This window comes from Mesocricetus auratus, unplaced genomic scaffold (genome assembly GCF_017639785.1).
Source record: "Mesocricetus auratus isolate SY011 unplaced genomic scaffold, BCM_Maur_2.0 Super-Scaffold_4256, whole genome shotgun sequence".
NCBI classification, from domain to species: Eukaryota; Metazoa; Chordata; class Mammalia; order Rodentia; family Cricetidae; genus Mesocricetus; species Mesocricetus auratus.
Window position 1 is genome coordinate 112,492,037 of NW_024429182.1, and position 27,266 is coordinate 112,519,302.

The following is a 27,266-nucleotide window of genomic DNA, read 5'->3' on the forward strand; positions in this document are numbered from 1 at the left end:
ATCTTGCCTGACATGTTGATAGCATGGTATACTAGGCACTAGATCAATAACCAAGGAGGACCATCAGCGAAAAATTTCCCTCTGAGGCCTGTATAGCACCTTCAGGCTCTACAAAATCCACTCATAAAGGGAGCCACTAGGTCATTCTCAGCTTGATTTCTCAAGGTCCTTTAGCCAAAGCATGTGGTGCTTTCTTTTTTTTTTCCTGATTTTTTTCAAGACAAGGTTTCTCTGTGTGGCCCTGGCTGTCCTGGAACTGTTGCTGTAAATCAGGCTGGCCTCAAACTCACAGAAATCCACCTGCTTCTGCCTCCTAAGTGCTGGGATTAAAGGTGTGAACCACTGTCCAGCACATGTGGTGCTTTCAACAATACAGACTTAACATCTACTTCAGGCATGCAACCTACAGCAGAGGCAATAGATTTTATGGGTTACAATGCCCTAGTCACCACTCTGCCAGCAACTTGTAGGGAGTGCAGAAGCTGCAGCTGTCCTCCTGGAGGACACTCTGTTTCTCCATCTGCCTTGCCTCCACCCTCAGAAACAACTGGTAAAACTGTAGTATAGAATGATTTTTGGACGACTTAATTTCAGTGAATGACTTATTAAAACATTATCTATCCCTTTTATATTTTATTGATTTTTTAAATTGATACACAAATTATACATATTTATAGCATATCATAGGATGTTTTGATATGTGTGCACATTGTGCAGAGCCAAGTCCAGGTAACCCTGGAGATCACCTCAAACATTACTTCTTTGTGGAAGAGGCATTCAAAATCCTTTCTGCCAGCACTTTTGAATTTGCAGCACAGTAATACAACAGAGCTTATTTCTTTAACTGTAACATAGGACATAGTGACCAGGTCCCCTTACCCCATCCCCAGTCTCTAGTAACCACCATTCTCCTCTCAGCTTCTGGGGAAGCAACATTTTTTTGACTCTGTATGTGACATCACGAGTACTTGTTTTTCTGTGCTTGGCTCATTTCACAAAATGACCTCCAGTTCGATCTGTGTCCCAATGACAAGGCTCCATCCTTTCTACAGATAAATCAGATTCCACTGTGCTTAGGTACCACATTCTCTTCATCCACTCATCCACTGATGAATATTTATAAGATTTCCAGCTCTTGGCTCTTGAGAATGGGGCTGCAATCAACATGGGAATGAAATACTTTGAAATACTGGTTTCATTTCCTTTAGATATACACTTAATGTGGGATCTTATGGCACGGTAGTTTAATTTTGTGGTGTTTCTATCATGACTGTGTTAACATATCTTCCAGATAATGGCATGAGTCATGAAATTGAGTTTTCCACACTCATAATAACCATACATGTTCTGGGTTGGGAATCTGGTAACTCACAATGAATGCTTCTACGGGTGATCATGGTGGGATTCTGATAAACTGGAAGATGGCTTTGTGCTATGTGGGCTTTATTAGGGGAACCAGTGTACAGAAAAGGGGATTTATGCGCTGTCGGGCAATCTTTCCCATACCGTAGAAGCCATAGGATTGCTGTTACCCCATAGGGGAAAAGGAGACTCACTCTAGAGCCTAAGGGTTCACTGGCACACTTGGTACATCTGGTGTCCTGTGTGTCTATTCTGAAAGTCTAGGATTCACATTCCTTATTAGTTCTGTGGCGACTCAGATGTTCTTTGCCTTGGGACTACAGTTCCAGGAGCTCCAGCGGTCCTCTTCCGGGAGTTCTAAAGTGCTTCTGGCTAGACCTGCAAAGCCTCTCCCTAAGTTCTTTTGGCATATGTTAACTTGATGAAAACAGGACAGGAATTTGTCTCCTCTCTGAATGAGGTAAAATGCCCCCACAGCTGAGGGATGCGGTGTGGAGGGGGGACATGTCACCTAGATTGCTGTCCATCCCAGGCCTCATGACTGCTACAGAGGAGGTTGTGCTAGCCTCTCTGCCTTACACTGGCTACATTCCAGTGTAAGGTCTGGGTAAAAATGGGGCAAAACTGACATTATCTGGGGCAATATGGTGTCCACAGGACTGTTTCCTTAGGATTAGCGTTTGCCTCTTCATTTTAGCAGAGTTTATGATGGTTGTTCAGTGTTGCTTCAGGTGGGCTGTGCTGGTTATTTGTTAGTTATTCCGGTGTGCTGACATACATAGAGCCTATTATTCAGCAAACCCATCTTTTAGTGTCTATTATTTTTGGACATTGGGAGACTGAGAAATGAGGCAAAAGGTATCTGCAGCTCTTGCCCTACTGGCCTGGAATTGTGCAAGGACTTTCTTTTTCTCTGGTTCTGGGGATTGAACCCAGGATATCAATCATCTTGGGCAGATGTCCTACCACTGAGCTATAGTCCAACCCTAGGTAAGAGTATTAGATGTACCTGTGGTACAGCTCCTTTTGCCTGACTCCACCATGCAGCAACCTCTGCTGGGATCTAGTCGTCCTTCCTTGTCGCTTCAGGCCTAGAAAAGTCTGCTGTCTCATTGAGGGCTGTCCTTGGTATTTGCCATTCTGTTTCCCTGTACTCTGTGAATGTACTTTCTTTGACTCTATTAATATTTCAAGTGCGCCTCTCTCCTGTTAGCCACTGACAGGCAGAGAGCCTTCCCTGGGCTGGGGAAAGGGGGGAAGGAGAGAAAGTCTTAGTAGATGACTGTCAAGGACTTATGGAGTCAGCATAGACGGGCAGGAGCAAGTATGATTGAGACTGTCTGTCTATAACTGTGCCAAAACTGATGTGGGAAACTCAATGTGATCACTTCTCAGTAGCCTGGGCCATCATCTACAGAGACTCTTATGGATATTACCCATGCTGCATGGCAGGACCAGTCCTCAACAGCAAGGCAGTGGGACAGGGACCTGTTCTTGTGGACAAAAGGATTTGCAATTGTTTCTGCTTGGCGCTTGAAAGCAGCACTGGCCTCTTTTGGAAACCTCTGGGGTTCTGGGGGCAATTTTGTGGGGTGGAGAGCCACTTGTTTTTTCATCCTAGCAAGGACATTGTAGGGCTAGAGGCAAATCTCAATGACAGAATGCTGGCCTCACATGTAAAAGGCCATGAGTTCCATACCCAACAATGTGATCACTCCATCAAAACAAGACAAAATGTGGACATTTGAATTGGAAAAGGAAAATGGCTGTGGTGGCCATTTTTATGCCACACTGAGTCAGCTGGATCCCAACACTTAACATCAACCAGCCTCTGAGAATGTCCAGGGACCACCTTCCTCCTGGTGGCTATCATCCGGCTTTCCTGTTTCTAACATTTTTATTACCTGATTTGTCTCCGGGACACCTGGGCCCTTTCTGTGGCCTACCACACAGAGGGACCCGCTGTTGCAGTTACACAGGTGTGAAAGGACTGTGCATCCGCCTTTGCTGAGAGCTTGAGGCATAGCGACTTCCACATAGCACATCGCAGGCAGCAACTTGAGCCCAGTCACCAGATGCCTTTGTCATCCATTCTCTTCCATAGAGAGTTTGCCTTCTTCCCTGACTTGTAGCTGACGCTATCTTTTTTTTCTCCAGCCTCTCTTCATTTCCTCTCTGCCAACTTCCAGCCTCCAGCACTAATAATTTGCCGCAGTGTTTCCTCCTTTGTGCACAACTAGAGACTTCTCTCAGCCAGCCGAAACTTAGGAGGCTGTTGTAGTCTCCAGGGGACCACTTCCTCCATCCTTCAGAGCAGAGAGCACAAGAGAAGGAAAACTTGAAAGTCTCCCACCTTTCTCATCTTCACACGATCAAGCGACAGAGATGGGACCTCCCTTCTTGCAAGAGGCGTGCTATCAATTTTCTTTCTCCTTCTCATGAGCCATCCCCAGGCTCAGCATAGCTGCTTCTACCATTTCTTTCCAGCATAAGTATAAATGAACAAGGAAAGCCATATGAGTATTTTCTGTAGTGGCCTGTATTGCTATGCACGTGGGGATCCTGTTACCAACAGACCTTCAACATGAGAAACGTGGGGGAAGCTGGGAAATTGGCTCAGTAGGCACAGTGCTTGCTGTGCAAGTGTGAGGACCTGAGTTTGAATCCCCGTGAGTGCAGCAGCGCGTGTCTGTAATTTCAGTACTCCTGTGGGAGATGGCAGGCAGAGAGAGGAGAATCCCTGAAGGCGTGTGGACCAGCTAACCTGGGGTACAGAGTGATGAACAACTAAGAAGAGACTGTCTCAGGCAAAGAAAGGGAGGACCAACACCCCCAGCTTGGCCTCTGACCTCCACACATGCACTGTGGCAAGTGCAGGCTCACTTTCAAACACCATGTTCATGTCATGCACCACACACACACACACACACACACACACACACACACATGCACCACACCATACACACATACAATCACACACAATGTTACAAACAAGAAGAAGCAATGATGTGAAAAGCGATTCCAGTTGAACAAGTATCTGAAGCTACACAACCAAAGGTACTTGTGGACAGCTTGCAAGAGGATGGACATGAGACAGGAGAGGGTGGACACAAAGTAGAAACAACCACTTTGTTGCTTTGGCAGGAGCTTGACTGTGGAGGGGTGGGGTGGATTTGGAAGTCACCTCTTTCCTCAAATGATATCTCCCCTTGCCATGAAAACAGCCCAAAGAGATAAGGTGAAAAATATTAAGGTGTCTAGGTTGGGGAAGCCGTGTGAGACCAGGGGCCCTGGACAGTGTTTCTCAAACAGGGATGCACTACCATCCAGAAATCAGGCTAACGTAGGTTCCTGGGCCCAGGCTGCCTATTCTGACTCTAGGCTGTCTAGTCTGTAGGTCTGGGGAGGAGACGATGGACATCTAGCTGTCTCCCGTGTGCAGGTACGGTTTGCCCTCAGCAGGTACTCTGAGGATCACAGCCTGAGGCATCCCTCCAGAGAGCTCCAAAAGGAAGTCTTCAGAGCTCTTCATAGCTCTTCTCCTTCCTGTACCCTGTCGTTAATAACTGGGAACAGGCTCTGGCTGACTTTGTAAACCCATCCTAACAGGTTCCCACAGAAGTGCCTGTAGTCTGTGAGGTAGGTTTCTGAGGAAGGCTTGGCTGAAGGTGATGCTTCATAGCCATGCTTGGAGCCTGTGCCAGCTGCTCCTGTGTGTGTGTGTGTGTGTGTGTGTGTGTGTGTGTGTGTGTGTGTGTGAGAGAGAGAGAGAGAGAGAGAGAGAGAGAGAGAGAATACAAACAGGGATACAGACAGAGGAAGACAGAGATATAGAGACAGAGACACACAGAGAGATAGAGACAGAGACAGACAGAGACAGAGACTGGCAACAATGCCCTTAAAAGTCACCTCAACAGTATCTGTCCACTTTTAGGGGTCAACTAGTAGTGACAGTGCATTGGAAACCTTTCTCCTGGGCAGCCTGATGCGCATGGGGACCCGTGGCTTGAGTGTAAGTGATGGGGGAGGTCTGAGATCCACAGCACAGGTCTCTTTTGATAGGGTAGCAGGTCCTACCCTGGAAGGACACAATAGATGCACCTCACATATGTGAAAAAAACTGACAATAGTGGCGATGATGTGAATCATTAGATCCCGTATGCTGTGGTGTCATGCATAGAAGAGGTCACTGTGAATGTTCTGCTGGCCAGTAATACTGGCCAGGAGCTCTGGCTCTCAGAAAGCAGGGTTCGATTCCTAGGGTGAAAGATTCCGGGAAGGGCGCTCCTGTTTGTTCATGTTCTCCTATCTTATCTCCACAACAACCTTGTGAGGTAGATGTTACTCCCATTTTATAGATGAGGAAATTGGAGCTCACAGGTGCTGATTCATAGGGGTCATATTACAAGAACACAGGAGTTGAGGCTGGTGGGGGCAGGTTGTGGATTCTGACCTAAAATCCTTGCAGCAAGGTCATAGATGAAGGTGACAATGTGTGGGAGAAGAGGATGGAGGAAAGAGAAGAGTGATCACCAGCAGCCTAGTCTCGGCTCCCGCTGTAGCATGGCTGCTTTCACTGACAGACAGACTTCCCTTCTACATCTACAATGAGGAAACCAAAGACACCTAGAGATGAGGTGACTTTCTCAAGATCGTATAGCCTTTGAGTGGTTGAAGCAGGACTAGAACCCAGATCTTGCCTGGAGCTCCTGGAATACAGAGCTTCTGAAGATTACTGAGCGAAGTAATTTGTGTGAGAACATTGTGAAAACATTAAATAGAGAAAGAAAAGGACTATATTTAGTCATGGCCTACACAGTATACCCTCAGTCACTGAAAACAGCCGTGGTATCTTCACAGGCAGAAAGTATTCGTATTCATGCTATCATATGAATCAATGCAGCATCATGCATATGGTGTGAATTACTAAAAAATTTCTTGTAAAAAAGACTTGAAGAAATATATCAAAACGATGGCTTCTGGGAAGTTGAATTATCAGTGCTTTTCACCTCCCTTCATTCTATTTATAGTTTTATTATATTTGTATTTCTTCTATATTTTCCCAAATGTCTAAAATGCACATCTCATTTTTAACAGGAAAAATATATCCCTCTATCTTTTACTTAAAACAAAAAACATTTGGAAGTAGCTGTGTGCCTTGTGAGAATTTGCAGGAGACAGTTCCTGGATTTTCTATCCTCCCTGTCTCTCTGTTGCTAGGCTGTGGGTTGGGGTCCTGTGCTTTCACCAGCCTCTCTGTGCTGTGCCTTTGAAGGACAGTCTCCTCCTGACCTCTGTTTGCAGACCAGAGTGTCTGTTCTTTATTCAGTTTCCAAAGGAGCACAGGGTACCATCACCCTCTAGTCTCCCAGCGGAGTCCCATGATGGATCCCACTTGCCCGAGTCATGGATTAGCATTTTTCTCCTCGGGATTCCCCAAACTGCCTTGCCTTTAGCTTGCCGGCATTTCTCTCCGGTGGTCATGTGAAAGCCAGTAAAGTGAACCTTCTCCATCTTTGGGGTGACCATAGCCACTCCCAGCCTCCAAGCACTTGCAGGATGTTGACCAGAGTATGCAGTGGTGTGTCCTGGGACACTGTGACTTGTCCTATGCCTCAGTCATCCAGGTGCTGCTCCTCCCAGGTAGATGTGGGGATGGCACTGTAGGGGTCCATGATAACCTTGGCACAGCGGATGATCATGACGATGAGGAAGAGGCAGAGGAAAACGAAGCAAGCCAAAGTCAGCCCCTTGTCCACATCCACATAGACTGGCTCAGGAGTGGGTTCCTCCATCCTGCAGCAGTGACTGTGGGCTCCCAGGGCTCTGGCCTGACTGGTACCATTTTCTACCCCTGAAAAGAGAGCCAGTCAGTGAGGAAGTCAGGGTCACTTGGCTGTTTAAGTTACCCCCAAGGTCAAGGGATTGCTGCTAAGGACACCCCACTTAGGGGCACTCATGGATGCAGCCCTGTCTCTTACAGTCAATCTTTGTTTCCAGAAATCTGCATCCCAGGGTGGTGGTGGTGACGTGACAGTGACTCTCAGCTGGACATGGGTAGAATGGGCTGAGGGACCATCTTGAGGGCAGTGCTCTGTAGCTATCTCCAGTCCTAAAGCCCTTCAGAAAGTCATGAGGGGAACACTCTCCACTCAGCAAATGCAGTGGCAGAGCATGATCAAAACACTTCCAAAAATGGGTGGAGAATGTTTCTTGAGAATTCAGTAGAACCTGGATTTCTAAAGAAACTGAGGGCTCAACAGCCAGTAGGAACAAACAGAAAAGAGCTGTAGAGCAGGGGGAGGCAGGGGGACCGCACTCTTCCAGGGACCCCCCAGGGCTTGCACTGGGACTCAACCTGCCTTGAACCATATGTTGGGGACAGAAGGTGCAAGGTTGGAGCAGTCAGGCAGACCCCAGCCCTGTTTTGCTTCCGTGATGAGTCTGGGGACATCCCTCAAACTCCTGGGCCCTTAGGCCCAGACTCTTAGGCCCAATGCACTTCTTGCTGAGTGCATACCTACTTCATGGGAACTTGTGCATTAAATAAAATTGGTCCTGTGTTCAAAAATCCAGCACAACCCCTGGCCCTGGGATTGGCCAGTTAATAGGTGGGCTGACACAGGACTGGGGGTGGGGCAGGAGAGGAGGTCTAGCTCAGTTCTCAGCAAGGCCAGTAGCAGGGTAGAGAGCATGAGAGTAAGAGCCTGCCCAGCTCTCCCCCCCAGGATCATTTGGTAAATATGGAAACTTAGTTACAAGGCAGATAAATGGCCAGATGGTGGTGGTGCACACCTTTAATCCCAGCACTCGTGAGGCAGAGGCAGGTGGATCTCTGTGAGTTTGAGACCAGCGTGGTCTACAAGAGCTAGTCCCAGGAAAACCTCCAAAGCCACAGAGAAACCCTGTCTCGAAAACAAAAAAAAAAAACAACAAAAAGCAGGTAAATGACAGTCAGCATCCCATGCCCCAACCTCAAAGCATCTTCTGTTCCCCCCCTTAGACCTTCCACATCCTCAACCATCCCTGGACCACTGACCTGCCAGCTGGAGTGGTCAGTGCTTCAGGAAGACCCCGAGTTGATCTGCTCCAGGAGGCAAGATGGACAGCTGAGCATCACAGCTTGGCCAATGAGTCAGTGTGGTTTCTCAGAGAGCAGAGCTGTAGGTGGCTGGAACAGAAGGACAGAGGACTGGATTTTTCTGGAGACTTCTACCCCATGTGAGACCATGGCTGGACAGGAAGAAAGGGTTCCCTCTAGCCCCTCCACACACTCCCCTGTAGATGGAAGTTTCTGTTGTGCCTGGTCCTGCAGCCATTTAGTCCTAAATAAACACGCAGAATTGTATACTGATTATAAACTGTATGGCCAATGACTCAGGCTTCTTAGCTCATGGTGGGTTTTCTTTTCCAGATTAATTTCAGTCTTTAAAAGTTGCATGCAAAGAAATGGGTTTCATTATGGAATTTTCATATACACTTTGTCGTGTTTCACTGATCTTTCCCACTCCCTGGTCCCTGGTGAGATGCTCTATTGTGATTTCAAGTCACATTTATTCTATTGCCTTCTTTTTCTTCCCCATCCTAGTCCTTTTTTATGGTCTCTTTCCTCTCCTTCCCATTGCCCCCTTGTAGTTTTATGTCCTATACCCCAAAATCCCTATGCATATGCACATATATGAAACTAAAGTCCTCATAGGAGAGGAAACACATAGCATTTATCTTTCTGCATCTGACATATTTTACTTAATATAATGGTTTCCAGTCATATCTATTTTCCTGAAAAGATGATGAGTTCATTTTTCTTTATGGCCAAATAAAATCCTTTGTCCTATGTTTTCTTTGTCCACTCATTTTTTGATGGACATCTAAGCTGGTCCCATTTCTTAACTATTGTGAATGGCATAACAATAAATATGGATGCGCAAGTACCTGTGGTATATTGTCGACTTACAGTCCTTCCTTACATGGCCAGCACTTTTTAAACTTTTAAATTTTTGCCACTTTTGGGGTAGGTATCTTCTAGAGGTATTTTTCTTAGTGTTCACAAATGTGTAGAAAAACTGAAACTGAAAGACTTGTAACACACAGTTAGTGACTACCTATCTATCTGTCCTTCCCATTCTTGGGTCCATCTCACCCAAGAGCACTGCAGCATTCGAAATCAGTAACTGGAATTCACTATCTGTTCCTTTGTTTTTACTACGCTTTCTGTGTGAGTGTGTGTACTCACTCATATGTCTCATGGCTCGTGTATGGTGGAGGTCAAGGGACAACTTGGGGGAGTCTGTTCTCTTCACCAAGTGAGTTTGTGACTGATCTCAGGTCATCAGGCTGGGCAGCCATCTCACTGGGCCTCTAGAGTTTCTTTTGCAAAAGTATACTGTTTTTATAAATTGAGAAGTTCATAGATGAAGAGACTAGGATGCAGGGAAATGATGGGGCTGGCTTGCCGTCTCCAACTAATATCACATTGGCACTTGGGGTGAGCCTAGGGTTCTGTTACCCCTCCCCAGGCTTCAGGCCTTGCAGCCAGCATGGTCTCCACATGGCCACTGAGTGGCTTTCTGAGAGGAAGAAATGCTGAGATTTCTGCTCCTGGGTTGCAGAGCAGAGCTAAGTCCTCTAGTTTTTCAAGAGCTGACTGAAGTTCTAGGCAAGTGGCCTCAGGTAAGTATCAGATAGTTTTTTCACTGCATGGATGAGACTGCAACACACTTACCCTGTGACCCACTCCTGTCTTGCTTGGCTCTATATCTTGGAGGTTCACCTTAGAGGAATATGATCAGTGTCTCCTGGCCCAGGGGCAAATGCCAAGAATGTGATCTCAAAGACCAGACTCATTCATGCAACCCTCCAGATGGAGAATGCTTGTTAACCTTAATTACTATGAGAGTACAAGTTCCAGACAGCTCTGTTTCAAAGTGCGGACATGACTCCGGGGAGGGAACTCAACTTGGAACTCAGCTGCTGTATCCTGGGAACTGAGCTGTAGGCTTTCACAGTCACCTGCTCAGTTGGTTCCAACATAACTACATCCTCTTCTCACACTGAGTGGCCTAAGCCAGTGTTTATCCTCAATCCTCTGGCTTCAGGTGGAAGACTCAATGCTGGTGACTCTAACCTTGGTGAACAAGTGACATTTAGGCTTTTGAGTTGACCTTGCAGTCTTTTCAAGGCTGGCAGTATCACGGTTGGGTTGTAGAAGACCAAGAAGGAAAGAGTCCTTCCAAATGCCAGGAAAAGGTAGGGTGTGAAATAAAGAATATAAAATGAAGGATCTGTGGTGCATATCTTTAATCCCAGCACTTGGGAGGCAGAGGCAGGCGGATCTCTGTGAGTTCAAGGCCAGCCTGGTCTACAGAGTGAGTTCCAGGACAGTCTCCAAAACAATACAGAGAAACCCTGTCTCGAAAAACCGATAGATAGATAGATAGATAGATAGATAGATAGATAGATAGATATAGATCGATAGGTAGAATGTAGAATCTGGGAGCAAAGTCTGAGTCAGAGGTGTAGATAAACCTAGGGATATGGTGATCACAACTAAGAAAGCAGACAGACACAGGGTTTGTTCAAATTTGCGTACTATGCCAGGCCAAGTTGGAGATGCTCAGGGGACGCTCTCAGCTGGCGAATATGTACCTTCTCACAAGGCCACTATTGTCATTAGATTGAGATCCCACTACTGTGACATACTTAATCTTTTTTATATAACTTTTTTATTCTTAAAATTAGCCTATAATGTATTAGTTGTCATTATAACATTTTCAAACCAAGTATGTTTTAGTGATTTTCCTCCTCTGATCTCCCCACCTCCTCCTCCCCCAGATTCCTCCTTGTAGCTTCTCCCCAAGTATCTTTTTTTCTTATCTGTACCATGTGTGTTTCTGACCACTTCTGAGCCTCTCTTATTGGCTATCTTAACCATAATTACTCCTAAAACCCTACCTTCAAAACACTGTCAGCATATGGATCTGGGGGACAGAGTTCAAAACAGGGCAGTGACCGGGTTGAGGGCACTGCCACCTTACACCAGGACTAGGTCCACTCCTGTTGGCCTCCAGATGAGAACTCATATTTGGCCTCTTCCTTCCAGAACCAACGGTATTGAGAGAACATGCCACTTGCCTTTGAAGGGATGAGCAGCAGGCTGCAGTAACATTGTGAATTCATTCAGGGCAACAAGAATCAAGGCTGACAATGAGCATTAATCAGGTTGTTCTATAAATAGAAGCAGAACCATTATAGAAGGTGACCTATCTGAATCACCTCCCCAGCTGACAAATTGGTTAAGTGGATGTCATTTTCCCAGGTCAGAGGGAACCAATCACATTGTCTAGTGGGACTGTGCTTGGTCACTTCACTCTTTATGAGAACACTTAGTTGGACTGTCAAAAAAAGGTGATGAGTGCATGCAACTGATAATGGAAACCATGACAACCGTTAGGATTGAGAAGAACATGGGTGGAGGAACTAGTGGAATTCAGTACTGTGATCAGGGCTTAACTTCACTATCTGGATGGACACCTCTGGTCTTTTAGAAGCTGCCCATAGCACTGCTTCAGGTAAGAGCAAAGAGTATTTCTGCTATGGTCATTGTACCGTGTGTGTGTGTGTGTGTGTGTGTGTGTGTGTGTGTGTGTCTGTGTCTGTGTCTGTGTCTGTGTCTGTGTCTGTGTGTCTGTTTGTCTTTGTGTTTGAGACAGGATCTCTTTGTGTAACAGCACCCAGCTGTCCTGGAACTCGCTCTGTAGACCAGGGTGGCCTCGAACTCAGAGTTCCACCTGCCTTTGCCTCCAGAGGGCTGGGATTAAAGGTGTGCACCACCATATCAGTTCTACTGTGTGGTTTTGTAATGTGGTGCTAGTGCCATTTGTCTGCCAGATCGTCCTTGTCATTCCATATACACAACCTCCCACTACAGAGTGGTTCTCTCCTAACAGCTCATTAGGTTTCAAAGGCTGATGTCCCTAACATACTACATGTGCAGAGCTGAGCATACCTGGGAATTGTCACCCTGGGGTGGCCCATAGCTAAAGATGGATGCTGTAATCCAAATTACTAGTCTTGTGTGGAAGCAAATTTTGTTCATATTTTAGATATCAAATTACCTTGGTACAGCGAGGCGAAGATGTCTTTCTCCCAAAACTGCATGTTTACTAAGTAATCTCAGCTTCCTCCAATTCTATGATGATTTCTCCTGGAGCACTCTAAGATTAAACCCTATACATTAGTCATTTTCTCAGAGCCTGCTTTCATGGTCAGCTGACCCCAAACGGACAGACATTGGTTCCTTGTATTTGTCCCACACTGAGATGTTTAACTCCACATAATGTGCTTGTGATATTAAGTTTGAATCAGACCTAGTCCTTGTCCTCAAATATTTCAGGCTACCACACCAAGTGGCAAAAAGAAGTGCAAGAATTGTGACATTGATGCAAGGAAATCATGCTTAGAGAAAAGGCCAAAGATGGGATTAGACAACCTTTTGATAATATTGAAATAATTAGATGTGCCACCCAGGGGTCTCCTCAGCCATCTCAGCAGGAGTTAGGGTTAGAGAGGGAGTGTCCAGAAAAGAGACTTGCAAGACCCTTTGGTCTAGTGGAGTGAATCCCCATGATAGTCATAGGAGAGATACCATTTTTTGAGATGTCATGGCAACAGAAGTACAGCCAGCTTAGATTAAAATGGACAGAATGAAATGAGAAGATGCTGTTGGCTCCTGGAATTGTCATGCTGATGAGAGTTATGTTACTGCTAAGAGAAAAAGGATGGGTCCCAGAGCACAGAGAACAGAGAGGGTGGGTGCAAAAGGGAGCACCCTAACTAAACAGGAGTAGACTCTCAGGCTTTGGAAACAGGTCAAGTGTTTCTGATTGGATTTTGAAATTTCATGGGACTAATGACTCCTTTCTTCCCCCATTTGTTTTTCCTTTTTTGAAATGAGAAAGCATTTAACAGCTATTTTTTGCCTGTCATACCACTGCATTTCTGAAGAAGATAATTTGTTTTCTAGGTTCATAGACATTGAAGAATTTCCCCTGGGGTGACTCATACTTACACCTTACCCTTGTCTTACAGAGATGATGAGATTTGAGACCTTGATTTTATGCTGTAATGAGCTGAAAGTTTGGGGATGTCGGGATGGAATGAAAGAACACATGAACAGTATGAGTCTTTGGACTATGGAAGGTTCACAATTATTTGCCACAAATTCACACTATAATCCTTGGAAATTGTGGATGTTTTAGGATTAAGGGATTTTGAAGATTTGATTATGTTAAAAATATATTATTCTGAGTTATCTTGGCTCTAAGTAATCACAAGTATCCTGATATATAGGAGGCAGAGGGAGTTTTCGCTGTAGTAGAGGAGAAGGCAAGGTGATCATAAGCCAGGACTTATGTGGCCAGGAGCCAATAAATTTTGGCAGCTTCTAGTAGTGGAAGAGAAAAGGAATGGATTTTTCCTTGGAGTCTCCAGAAATAATATAATACCTTGATTTTTATCCCTTAAGGTGCATTTTGGATGCCACATTCCCATAACCACAAATAAATACTTTTGTGTTGTTTTAAGTTATCAGACTCTACTAACTTATCACAGGGCCAATGGGAAACTCATAAGGGTGTCTTGAAAAGTTTCAGAATAGTGCATATTTACTCATAATCTTTAATAATATGTCTTAGAGATGTCTTTCCCTATTATAGTGGTAGTCATTTATCATCCATTTTAAGGCCAGCCCTGCCCATTTGTCACTGTTTCTATGTGGTTACAAAAAAGCTACTATCTGCTTTGTTTTGGGACAGGGTCTCACCTTGCAGCTAAGCCTGGTTAATCCTTTAGATCCTCATGTCCAGTCTACAAAAGACACAAATTATTTCTGCACTGTTCCCCTAAGCTCAGAGAAATGGGAACAAACCAACCAAGGGCACATGAGAGTATAGTGTTTGCTATGAGATAGATGAACATGACTCACTGACATATGGTTGGAAAAACTGCACCTCAAAATTGAACCAAGGACCAAATTGAGGGAGGGAGGTGTGCACCCACTCTGGGCATGGGCTGTGCCAGGCAATTTTAGTCATAGGACTGGAGAGAGGGAGAGAAAGAAATTGCCCAAAGCCAAGGAAAGCCTTAACTATGGTATCACAGAGGCTGTAGCATCCAAGTGAAGCTATGGATGCTTGCTAGTGCAGCTTTACATGGCCATCCTTCCAACCTGCTGGCCCATCAGGCTGTGGAGCTCTACCTCTACCTTACATTGGCAAGCCAGAGCAAGAATAACAGGAACAACCCCAAAATACTATGAGTGAAGAACTAGGTGATGATCTTTCTAGGCCTTGCACTAAAAGACCTTCTCCTCTAAGCATCCTTGAGGAACTCTTACTGTAGCACTAATAATAAAAACCCAGAGACAGATATTGGGGTTCATGCTGAAGATCAGAGAAGCAAAGAGGCCAAGCCATCAGAGAGCTCTCACCTCTACCAATGCTCAAACTGAAGAGGCAATCCACCGAACCTCGGATTGCATCGCCAGACTGCACTACTACTCACCAAATCTCAGACTTCTCCTGAGACTGCACTGAGCTCCTTATATTCTCTCTAGTGCTGGGATTAGAAGCATGAGCACTATTTCTCTTTTAGACAGATTCACTCTCATGTAGCCTAGGGTGGCCTTAAACTCACAGAAATCCATCTTCCTCTGTCTCCTGAGTCCTGGGATTAAAGGTGTGTGCCACCACTGCCCAGCTTCTATGGCTGTGGCTAGCTTTGTGTTCTGATCTCTAGGCAAGCTTTATTAGATCATATATAATATATCTCCACACTTGTCCCTTACAGAATCACTCTCACATAGAACATACTCACTTTTAGTTTTTGGGGCACTGAACAGTCCTACAGATGGATACAACCTTGTCATCATTTATAAAGAGCATAAACAAACAAAATGAGTAATTCTACATAATTTTTCCACAGTGTCATGTGAGAAAAACATACACCACAGAGACACCTGTGTGGGGGTGCAAATCTTGTGTGCATTGGTGGAGGACCTTGAGAAAAGGCGAGTCTCCCTGTCTGTAAAACAAGGCAGGTCTCTCTTAACGGGTTTTTGTGTGGACAAAAAGCGAGAGTTATTATTTCCCTGGCCTACATCTTCTCACAGTCTTTCGCTAGCTTTGGAACAGGATGCCCACTGGAAAGTTCTGGTAAGTTTGGTCTTGACACCCATGCTGGTCTCCTCTGAGCCTGCTTTCTTGTTGAGCTTTGTTACTTGACACTAAGCATGGATCTATGTTTCTGGTATTTACCTTGCTGTGAGGCCCCTGGTCTACTAGGCTCTCATAACTGGTGTGTAACTAGGGATCTGTATTCTCTTTTTGGCTCTGGTCACACAGTCTATGCCATCCTCAGTCTTGGATACAGCTTGGCCTACATGCCCTACTAAGAACACCCTTCTGGTACCTAGCCCATGGTGACTCCCACCAGTGTTACCCACTGAAAGCGAGAGGACCCTACATAGCTGCACTCCACATCTAGCCTTGGACAACACAGGAGAAGTCTGATTCCTGTCCATGACTGCTCTTGTCTGATGCCTTCAACCTTTAACACCAAGGAGAGCTTTTCTGTTCCTGGTTGATAAAACCTGATGCAAACATATCTTCTGACAACAAAGGCCATCATCTACCCAAGAATCCAATTATACTTGTAAAAGAAGAGAGAAAAATAGAAGGATCATTAGAAAAACTAAATGAATGGTCCCTTGAGCTGAAGAAAGTTTCATGTCTTTAGCTTAGAAAGATCAAGCAAATATAAGATACTTTAGAGGGAAAGAAACTTCATTTTTCTTAAAGATAGCAGATTTCTAAAGATAATCCTGTCATATACAAAAAGGATATAAAGAGTAAGGAGGAAATGGGTTTTCTAAGGGGGTGGGGAGGACCTCATTCCTAGGCTAGTGTAGATTCTCTACAGTTTAGATGAGGAGAGTATCTGCAGGGCACTGAGGGAGAAGATTCAATACTGAATGGGACTGTGCAGCTGTGAGAGCAACAAAACCCGTTTCTTCAGACAGTAGAGGATCTTAAATACTCATGCATGCTAGACAGACACAACACTCATAGCAACAACAACAAAAAATTCTGCGAAGTAGTACTTCTGTTACCAATAACAAATTGAAGAGTTCAAAAGAGTAAAGACATGCAAAGAATGAAAAAATCAATAAAGCAATAATCCATGCAAACAATTTTAATAGTTTAATGCTATAAGTGCTAAAAGTAACTTTTGAACATGCTTCTTCAATTTAATATTATCTTCAATTTAATATTATTATGACAAAAATTTGTGGGGGAGTGGTGACAGGACATTAGGTATATTTTTATATTTGGACAATGCTGGTGAATATTGCTTTTAAAATATGATTATAGGAGTGTAAGTTGTGAAAGATATTTAGGAATTTAACTATAATATTGGTAAATGATAGCAATGATTTGAATAATATGACAAATAAACTAACACATTATTGTTGCTATTTGTATGTACTAGCTGTACAAAGTAATTTTTACATGTTCCCGCAATCTACTTTGATCTTACTCCTCCTCCATTACTCTCTCCTGCCCTCCTGGTCTCCTCCTGCTTTCATCCCTTTTCATATCCCTAATGGTCCCATTTTACTGTCACGAGCTTTCTGCCCTTAAGGTCTACACATGAGAGAAAACTTATGATACTTAGGATTTTTCTGAGTTTAGCTTATTTTTTTAATACAATGATCTCCATTCATTTTCTTACACATAGTAATTTCATACTTTATGGCTGAATGAAATTCTAGTTATTTATAAACACTACATTTTCTGTTTCCTTTATCCCTACAACAGACAAAATATGAGTACCAAGGCTGATTCACATCTTGACCATTGTAAACAGTGCATCAAAACATTTAGATACTTAAGTGTGTCTACTGCGGGCTGACTTGGGCCCTCTCAGGGATGTAAATAGGAGTGTTACAATTGGATCAATGTGGTAGTCCAGGTTTTCATTTGCTTTGAGGAACCTCTATACTGATTTGCATGGTCATTGGACAATTTGCATTCTAACCCAATTACAAATGATGATTCCATTTTCCAATGCATCCTTGTAAACATTTGTTGTTTGAGTTTTCTGAGTGATGGACATCCTGACAGGAATGATATGGAATATCAATGTAAGATTTATTTATTTATTCTGTTTTTTTAAAGAGTTACTTTGTAGCCCAAAATGGCCTGGAACTTGCTAATTACCCTAGACTGGCCTCAAATTCATAGTGATCTTTCTGGCCTCAGCCTCTAAGTGCTAAGATTACAGGTGTACCCCACCATGCCCACATTTCAGTGTAGCTTTTGCTTTGCATTTACATGATGGTTGGATAATGAACATTTTTTCATGCATTGCATTCAATCATTGCTTTTTTTTGATCAATCATTTCTACTTCATTCGAAGAGTTCCCATCAGTTCACTTGCCCATCTTTTTTTTTAAACTCATAATTATTGTCTCTTTTGGTGTTCCACGTTTTTGAGTTCTGTATATATTGTGGATATTAATTGCCTGTCAGATGAATAGCTGGGAAAGATTTTCTCCCATTATGTTGGTAGTCTTTCACTCTGTAATTTCCTTTGCTGGGTAGAAGTTTTTAAATCAATAGAACCCCATTTGTCAGCTCCTGCAATGATTTCCTGAGCTCCTGGAGTGCTTTTCAGAAAGTCCCCATGCCAACATCTTGAAGTATTTCCTCTGCAATTTTTGCTAATAGCTGCAAAGTTTCGGGTGTTACTTTAAGGTCCATTTTGAGTTGCTTTCAGACACGGGGCTCTTGTCTCATTCTTTTGCATGTGGATATCCAATTTTCCTGGCACATAAGGCCGTCTCTTCTCCAGTGTAAGTTTTCAGCACCTCTGACAAGAACTAAGTGACTGTTACTGTGGACTTGCTTATAGGTCCTCCAATCTCCATGGCTGACAGGTCTGCTATATGTTTCTGCCATACTGCTTTAGCTACTGTGGCACTGTAGCGTTGTTGAAGTAGATATACCTCCAGCACTGCTCTGTTTGCTGGGTTCTTTGGATATTTGGGGTCTTCTGAATTTACATGTGAATTTTAAGACTTTTTTCATATTTCCTCTAAGAACTTCATTGAAACTTAAAAAGACTCATTGTTTGTTTTTTATTAATGTGTGTATATAAGTACCTGCATGAGTTTATGTGTGTCCACGTGCCTAGAGAGGCCAAAAGAGGTGTCAGATCCCATGTAACTGGAGTTGTGAGCCACCTGGAGTGGGTGCTGGGAACCCAACTCAGGTCCTCTGAAAGGGCAGTTCATAACCTTATACTCTGAGCCATCTCTCCAGCCCTATATGTCATTGGGATTTTAAGATGTGGCCATTTTAATGATATTAATCTTGTTAAACAACAAGGGAGGTATTTGGAGCTTCTAGAGCAGTGGTTCTCAACCCGCGGGTCGTGATCCCTTTGGCAAACCTCTCTCTCCAAAAATATTTACATTACTATTCCTAACAGTCGTGAAATTTTATTATAAAGAAGAAATAAAAATAATTTTATGATTGAGGTGTTACCACGACATGAGAAACTACATTAAAGTGTGGAATCATTAGGAAGGTGGAGTCTTCATCAGTTTGTTTCTTCAATCAGTGCTTTATAGTTTTCATTGTCTTTAACACCACTGACAATATTAATTCCTAGGCATCTTATTTGTTGTGGTTGTTGTGAATACAATTGTTTTACTTATTTCTGTTTTAGTAAGACAGTTTTGGTGTGTTGAAAAGACAGCTCTTCTAGTATAATTATTTTTATTCTGATACTTGACTGAAGAGTTTTACTCAAATGTTAGAGTTTTCCGGTTGGGGTCTGTAAGGTAAAGAATTATATAATCAGTAAACTGGGATACTTAGGCTTCCTCTTCCTTAATGGTGCTCTGTTTAGTTTTCTGTCTTTTTATGTTGTTCTGGCCAAGATTTTATGCACTACTAAGAGTGGTGACATTGAACATCACTACATTATTCCCAATTTTAAAAGAAGTGGTTTCTGTTTTATCCCTATTGAGTATAATGTTTTAAATAATTAGTTAATTGATTAATTTTACAACCGGATGCAGTTTCCCCTTCTGTCTCTCCTCCCAGTCCCTCTTCCCCTCCACTCCTCCTCCATTTAATTTTACTGGTCAGTTTGTTACATGCCATCTTTATTGTGTTGTATTAGTTGCACTTCAGGGGGAGAGAGTTCATAATGGTGGAAGAGGAATGGTAGCGGGCAGCTGGAGCCAGAAACTGAGAGATTACATCTTCAACAGCAAATGTGAAGCAGAGAAAGTTAATTGGAAGTGGGTGAGGCTATAAATTCCCCAAGCCTATCTTCAGGGACCTGTTCCTTCAGCAATTCTCCACTAATATTCCCACAACCTATCCAAACTGTGCCACCAACAGAGGACCATTCATTTAAATTTCTGAGCCTATTGGAGTCATTTCTCATTTAAGCAGACTTGGTTTGATGGTAGGACCTTCTTAGGATGGTTTTTTGCTCCAACACCACTGAACAAACCAGAATATAATGTCAATTATCCCATTTGCATCTGCCTGCTGTACAGATATCAGGTCTCTCATATTAAATTATACTTTTGCAGAGTGTGGGACTGTACACCTTGGGGAGTTCTTTTGCTTAAAGCCCTATTGAGAGGATCTCACCCCTTGCCTACCGTGTTGCCAAATGCTCTGTGTTAGAGTCCATTGTTTCTTTGGAAACTTGAGCATCTACTCTGAGTTTTACCTGATGTTTGTCCAACAGTTGCTCTCCAGCATCTTTCCATACCACCTACCTGCCTGTCCATATCTGTGCCTTTCCTTTTAGTCTCTTAGAGATGGAGAAATGTGTCATCTTTTCTCCCTGCTAAAGGGCATTCTCATTGCCTATAGATTTATTTTAGCCATTCTAACTACTAAGTCTTAAACAACTGGACAAACCAATAGCTTTGTGATTTAGATAACATTAAAATAATGATTGGGTTAATGATAAAATATACTTACAGAATATTTAGAAAATCATCCTGTGAGAATAGGATATAGTAAAAAACCCATGGGATAAGACAGATGGCAGCTGTTGACTATACTCAGAGGCAAAATCATGATGTTTATCATAGAACAAGAGAAAACAAATACAGTGAAACAAAGACTCAGCCAAAGAAGTTGTATAATCAGAATCGAGGTTAGCAGAGTTAAGAGTGGTAGTTAATAATTGACAAAGCAAATCAGCAGAATTAGAAGCAAACCCTACAGCAGGTTCTTTGCTAAAATTTGGACCTAGACAAACTTGTGATGCATTTGCTCTAGAAGAGAAAAACAAAATACACACTCCTAGGGAGGAAATAAGCTAGAACCGTAGAAACTAGGGTGATGAAAACCCTAATGAGATTATTCTCTGTAAAACTCTACCAAAAAACAGGGAAACTTCAATGATGATGCTTTTCCATAAAAAACTTAAATGTCAAAATTGAATGAAAATCCCAAATCAAACAACTATATAGACTGTTTGCCCTGAGTATATTTTTTGAAATGAGCTGGGTTCCAGCAGGTGAGTCAAGTCTGAGTTCTCAAAGCTGATCATCATCCTTCAAGGATCATGGGCTTCCCTTGGAGCAACCCTGAATCAAGATCACTCATTCTTGTTCTGATAACCCTGGGGTTGTCTATCCATATGTTTCTCCTTACCACTGTGGGTCCTAAAGCAACAGCAATGCATTTCCTGCTAGTATCTCCACTGAGTTATTCCAACAGAGATCCTATTTTTAATATTTGTCTTAGATTTAAAGCACCACCAAGTGCTTATTTATAAACAAAGGGCTGGTCATTTCCAGGTTGAGTGACCCTTAGGGACAAAGGCTGGCTTGATAAAACTCACAAAACAACTACAAAGTTGGCTCCAGTCTCATCCCCATAGTTCTGCAGAGTGGACCTTCAGTGTGCGATTGGACTCTCCTTTTTCTTTAGCTCTCTTCCACAAATCCTAATGTCATAATACCATCAATCTGCTTACCCAGTTGGGCTGCATTGCTGGAACAGTAGCTGGCTTTCAGAATGGCTGAATTCAGACCTGCTCCAGAACCTACAGCATTAGGAATTCAGAACAAAGCTCCTTAGCCAGCAGCAATCAATGCCTCTTCTCCCTGTGGTGACTTCATTTCTGGGGTTTTCATGGTTCTTTCCACCCTTTGGATTTTTGTTTAGGGAACTGTGGGCTACCAAAGATATAGAAGCAAACTTCTATCTCTTCATTCCTTCAGAGAAAAGAGTGGACCATTACTTAAGTCTTCACGTTCAAGGATCCTTCGCACCTTTGGTGTATGTGGCTGAATATTTCTAACATGTTTCAAGATCTGATCATTAAAGTGTACGTATCAGAAAGAAATGGCAAATTCTATATCTTTGTATATTCAGTGACATAGATTGATATTTTTAAAAATCCGTCTATGTTTCAGCTTTCATTTAAAAACTCTTAGTACAGTGTTTCCGTTCTTCAGGGCTCCACCACACTATACAGAGCATTATTTTCTGGCTTTGTTCATAATAGACACAGGGCAAAACCACACTGTCTTTTAATAGTACTTTCCCTAAACTAATGCAGATTCCCCTCTGCAGAACTAAATTGAGATTCTGAATTCCTGTAAATGGACAAGAGCTCAAAGTTTTGCAGATTAGAGAGGTATTCCTTGCTTCAAGATGATCTTTTATTTGTTTCCATGCATTGATCTCTTCACTATTCCTCCTTAAAAACTTTACAACTGTTAAGTGGCAGCAGGAAAAACCAGGTGGCCAATCCTTCACTATCATTGCAAAAGTAATGTGGACCTTGATTACAGATCATTCATCTTTTCATATAGAATTGGAAGCTGTAAGATGATTCAACCTAGTGAGGCTGTTATAGAGTTTAAGAGAACCAGGCTCAGGCAGGGCCAGAGACTAGATAAAGGATCCCCATATGTCCCCGCAGGGAGGCAGAACCCTGGGACTCTGGTTGCTGATGCAGCAACTCTCCACAACATTGACAGCTCAGTCATTTGGTTTCCTTGACTTGGTTCCAGCTGCACAGAAGGTATTTCTACCACTAGGATGTAAGAGACAAAACTCGTCCTTCCTTTTTCCCTGCGTTCCTCCCTCTCTCCCTCCCTCCCTCTCTCTCTCTCTCTCTCTCTCTCTCTCTCTCTCTCTCTCTCTCTCTCTCTCTCTCTCTCTCTCTCTCTCTCTCTTTTCCCTTGTACACCAGTCAACAAGTCAAACTTTGACCATGAAGGAAAAGTCTAGGAAATTGAAACAAGTCTCCCAAGAATCAAGCCCAGACAAAGTCCAGGGAGAATCTTTGTTAAAACCATGATGTTGTATGCCTGTTTATGTAAATGATTTTTGTAAAGTTAAGGTAATTTCAATTCACAGCCTTTATGCAGCAAGCTTAATTAATCTATTCCTTTATTGTTTATGCTTTTGTGACTCTTAAATTTCTTTCTTGCCCTGATATTTTAAGTGTGTTCTACTTGTATATTCTAGAATTTTGAAACATGGGCTTTTCACATTCAGGCTTATAGTGCATCTGAAATTGATTTCCACGTAGGACTTTAGCTATTCATCTTCCTATATACATCAGCAATCGCCTCTTCTGGTTATTGACTACTCTGTCTTCCTTCATGATTTATAATGCCATTTCCAGCTCATATCTCCACAGGCGTCCATTTCTAGATGCTTTATCACTTTGAATTTGTTTACTGTCCATATCTGAGCCAATTCCACACTGTCTGGAGTTGCATTAAAACAGCATTATCATGCATCTTGCAGCACACTGCTCCTGGTCTCTCTTGTAATTTTCATTCAAGAATATCCTAACTCCTTGCTGCATATATGTTAGTAAGATCTTGTTAAGTCAATGAAGAACTCTAGAGATGCTGACTGGATTTGCATTGGAATTATAATTGAATTTGTGGTGAATTATTATTTACTTGATATTAAGTCTTTGTATTCATATGAAGTTAGATTCTTAATCATGTCAACTAATTATGTTCTATAATTTTATTAGTAAGAATATTTTTCGGTTTATTCCAAGATATTTGGGGTTTTAGCATTGATTATATATATACATATATATATATATGTATATCAGTATATATCAGTGGGGAAGGGCTCTTGTCATCAAGCTTGACAACCCAAGTTCAATCTCTAGAGTCCACATGATGGAAGAAGAAAATCAGCTCTCCCAAGTTTTCCTCTGACCCCTAGATATGCACCTCGGTATGGGTGCACTCATGCCCCATACATGCATGTGCATGTGAGTACACTTGCAATAAAATTATTTTAGAAAAGAGATGAGAGTGGCTTCTAGAGCCATTAGCAGCCTGGTTGTCTTTGGGCAGAGCTTTATAAACTTTCTTAAGTGTTCTCTGATATGCATTACTTCTCTCCAGATGTTGAGGTCCTGAGAGTAATTTAATATTAATTGGGACATATATTTTAGCAGGAAATAAGACAATAACTCCATTGAAGGCTAGCAAAGACACCTGGACATTTTCTTTTTGAATAATGCCCCCCCACCATGTTTTCTGTGGTGACTCAAGCCACTGTCCTTTATATCTTCCAGCTCTATTAGGAGACTCCTAGAGCATGCTCATTAGTTCAGACAGGAAGTGGTATGACACATGAGGCTATTTAGACCTTTGTGTATGAGAGGCACCAATCCCAACACTGGACTGCCTCAGTTTCTCCTGTTGCCAGGGCAGAGTACTCCAGGCCCTCTTTACTGAAACATCTTTCATTCTGACCCAAGGCTCTGTGGCTCTTCTTCTGGGGACAGCACTCTGTTCCTTTTCTGATGGGGGTCTCCCTTTGACATGGGGGTCTAGCATTTGCCTCTGATGACCAGTGCAACCCTGTCTGCTCCCCTGACTCTGCAGCTCCCCAGAGATCATCCTATCTTGTTAGCCAACATTGCTTCAGCTTTTGCATCTATTATTTTCTTAATTTGCCAATTTCCCCAGGATGTAAAGAGAAAGAGAGAGGTATAAGCTATCAGTTACCTTTTTGCAATGAGCAGGATGCCCCCGTCTTTTGGCTCTTCTGTCTGTTAACTTGTCTGTTCTTCATATCTTATTCATGGAGCTAGTGACTTACTGAATCTCATTGCATACACACAGCAGATGCTTTTAAAATTTTACTTCTGTTTGGGTAAATGCATCATTTCCTCCATGTTTCTCTTAACTCCTAAGTTCTAGCTTCTTTAATGTTATGGAGAAAGAAAGCAAGAAACTGGTGTGCAAGGAGTTATGTCCAAGGAAAAAGCACCTGCATTTCTGGGGGCAGACTTAATGCCATTCTCGAGTTTGGAGGCACCTTCCGTTCTGGGTTGTTGAGGGAAACTTATCAAGTCATCCATGATCTTCCACAATGAAAACTCTCTTTTCAGATTAAATGGTCACCTGACTGTTTTTATTTTAACTTTTTACCCAGAATGAGTTTAGTGCTCCATTTTTCAGGTGTTCTGAGTCCCGCCTCCCTTCCTTACCTCTGCTGCAGTTGATGTGTGGGTATATGGAGGGTCATTATGCCTCTGTGCTGTGGAGATGAGTATTTTGAGATCCACACAGAGTGTTCTGGACCCATACTGGCTTCTGTTCCCTGATAGGGTGACTCTTGCATGTGCCTGGTCCATCTGGCATGTTGGGAGAAGTGGAACATTTGCCCCTGTTTCTAAGCCCTCACTAAGGCTAAGGCTCTCTCTTTGTCCTAACACTGTAGCTTTGCTGTCTACCCATCACATGTTCCAGGATGACTGTATGAGATATCAGGGTGCCCTGAGTACTAGGCATGGGCAGATGGAACCAAACACATGAGTTCAGGTGTGTTTGACTCATCACCTCCATTCCATTCTTCTTGTACATGCTAACTATGGTTTGGGCATGCCCAGAGTCCTGCAGCATCCTCTGTGCTGTGCTCAGTGAGTCCTGGTTTTATGCCCGTGAACTATTCATGTGAACCTGGGTATTTTGAAAGCCCCTAGTATGGACCAGAATGAAGCTGAGAAAGGAGATTGTGTTGTCTAATACCTTCTCTCTTTGTCTCCTCCTTCAATCTCCAAGTCTCCCATATTGTGATGGATAGGGTTTTAGGACTTCTATATCTTCTGCCTGATCTTTCCTTGATCTCTTGCAACAGGTTCACATTGAGGTAAACACAGGAGAGATCTAGAAACTTTTAAAGAAGTCCACTATTGTAGTGACATCTAACTATAAGGTAGGGGCATTCTCTTTGAACATGGCATAGATTAGTATTGTGTGGGTTACACATAGTGTCTGTTGGGTCTGGTAACAGAAATTAACCATATATAAATCCACAACTGGTGGGAAATTAGTGAAAACAGTAAGTATTCCTTCCCTGGCAAGCTTGAGAAGTATCAATATGCAAGCCAGGGCAGCCACAATGGGGTGACAGTTTGGAAACATCCACTGTCCCACAGAATGAAGAAACTGTGATCTAGATATTATTATGATAACTCGTGGTTGTAAAAACATCCATTCCTTTATTTGGAATTTAAAGGGCAATATTTTGTCTTGAGTATAAACCTCCACATAGTAGGAAAACACTGATGACATAGATATAGAACTTTAGTTTGACATAAGTGAAAGTGGATATTTTAAGAACTCTATGTCATTTTGGGAGGTCAACCTTCTTAATCCAGTCTAAGCATGCTGAAACAGAAATGCATGATCATATTTAGAATTGTTTTAAGGACTTGAACTTTTAGGCATGAGAGTTATTTCCTGAATAGACCCTGAATCTCTTGACTCATTTCCAAAATGTCTTTCCAGACCTCTAGCATCAGTAGGATTACATAAGACAAAATCAATTCTGTTTCCATATCTGCAGGGAAGTAATTGCAGATTGTAACCTGCTGGGCTGGCAGACCTGATGAGTGTCGCTAAAAGCCTCTCTTGATGTGGGTGTCGCCTCCATTAGCAAGCACGAGGACTTTCAGTTCCTATTTCTTAAATATTCATAACCTCCTAAATGTCACAGACACAAGCACATGCTCACACACTTCTGTTGAGAAAAAGTGTCCAAGCTTTTGATGGAACCAAAGGGTCCCTACAGGTCTTCCTGTGTCTATTGAGGTGCAGCTGTGACTAGTGGCTTTGAGGTCATTTGATTTTCTGTCCTGTTTCTTTGTTTAACTTGCTATTTATTATTGATTAGAATATTACATAGCTCTAAGGGGCAGAGGTAACTTGGAGAATGCTGATAGGCATCACATGGTTATTGCCTGATAACAACACAAAGAATTTTGTCTGATTTTTACTAACCTTGGGGCAGTAACACAGTAGCAATATAAATTGCAGACCTTATTGGCTTTCCTCTCAGCATTTGTACAGATTCACTTTCTGTACTTTTTGTTGACCACTGACTTGGTCAATTTGGGTTACTAGAAAAACAGCATCATGGGTGGTGTATAAGCAACCACCATGTATTGCTTCCTGTTCTGGAGGTTGGAAAAAGATAGTTTTGTTGTCTGAGGAGGACCTGTTGTTCATAGGCAGCGATTTTTGCTGTGAGATTGTGTAAGGAAAAGGGAAACGAAGCTTTCTGGGACTCCTTTTCTCTCTTTCTCTTTCTTTCTGTCTATCTGTCTGTCTTTGCTTTCTGGGGACTGAAACTAGGGCCTATGCAACACAGATAAGAGCTTTTAGATGGGTGGTGGTGACACATGTGTTTAGTCCCAGCACTTGGGAGGCAGAGACAGGTGGGTCTCTATGAGTTTGAGGCCAGCTTGGTCTACAGATCAAGTTCCATGACAGCCTCCAAAGCTACACATGGAAACCTTGTCTCTAA

General features: G+C 42.8%; 1 protein-coding gene across 2 annotated transcripts in view; it reads right to left on the reverse strand.

Moving 5' to 3' along the window:
- Positions 1-618: 618 nt before the first annotated feature.
- The window catches only part of Ctxnd1 (cortexin domain containing 1), a 52,996-nt gene continuing 26,348 nt past the window's right edge, over positions 619-27,266 (reverse strand). Inside the window, exons 3-4 of one of the 2 annotated variants that reach the window (XM_040729015.1) lie at positions 8,402-8,533; positions 619-7,216 (exon numbers count right to left, since the gene is read on the reverse strand). In XM_040729015.1, coding sequence (XP_040584949.1) covers positions 6,978-7,157 — 180 coding nt within the window. In that variant the 5' untranslated portion in view covers positions 7,158-7,216; positions 8,402-8,533 and the 3' untranslated portion in view covers positions 619-6,977. Of the gene's footprint in view, positions 7,217-8,401; positions 9,420-27,266 lie in introns of those variants that run through there. The other variant, XM_040729021.1, reaches the window with a different exon arrangement.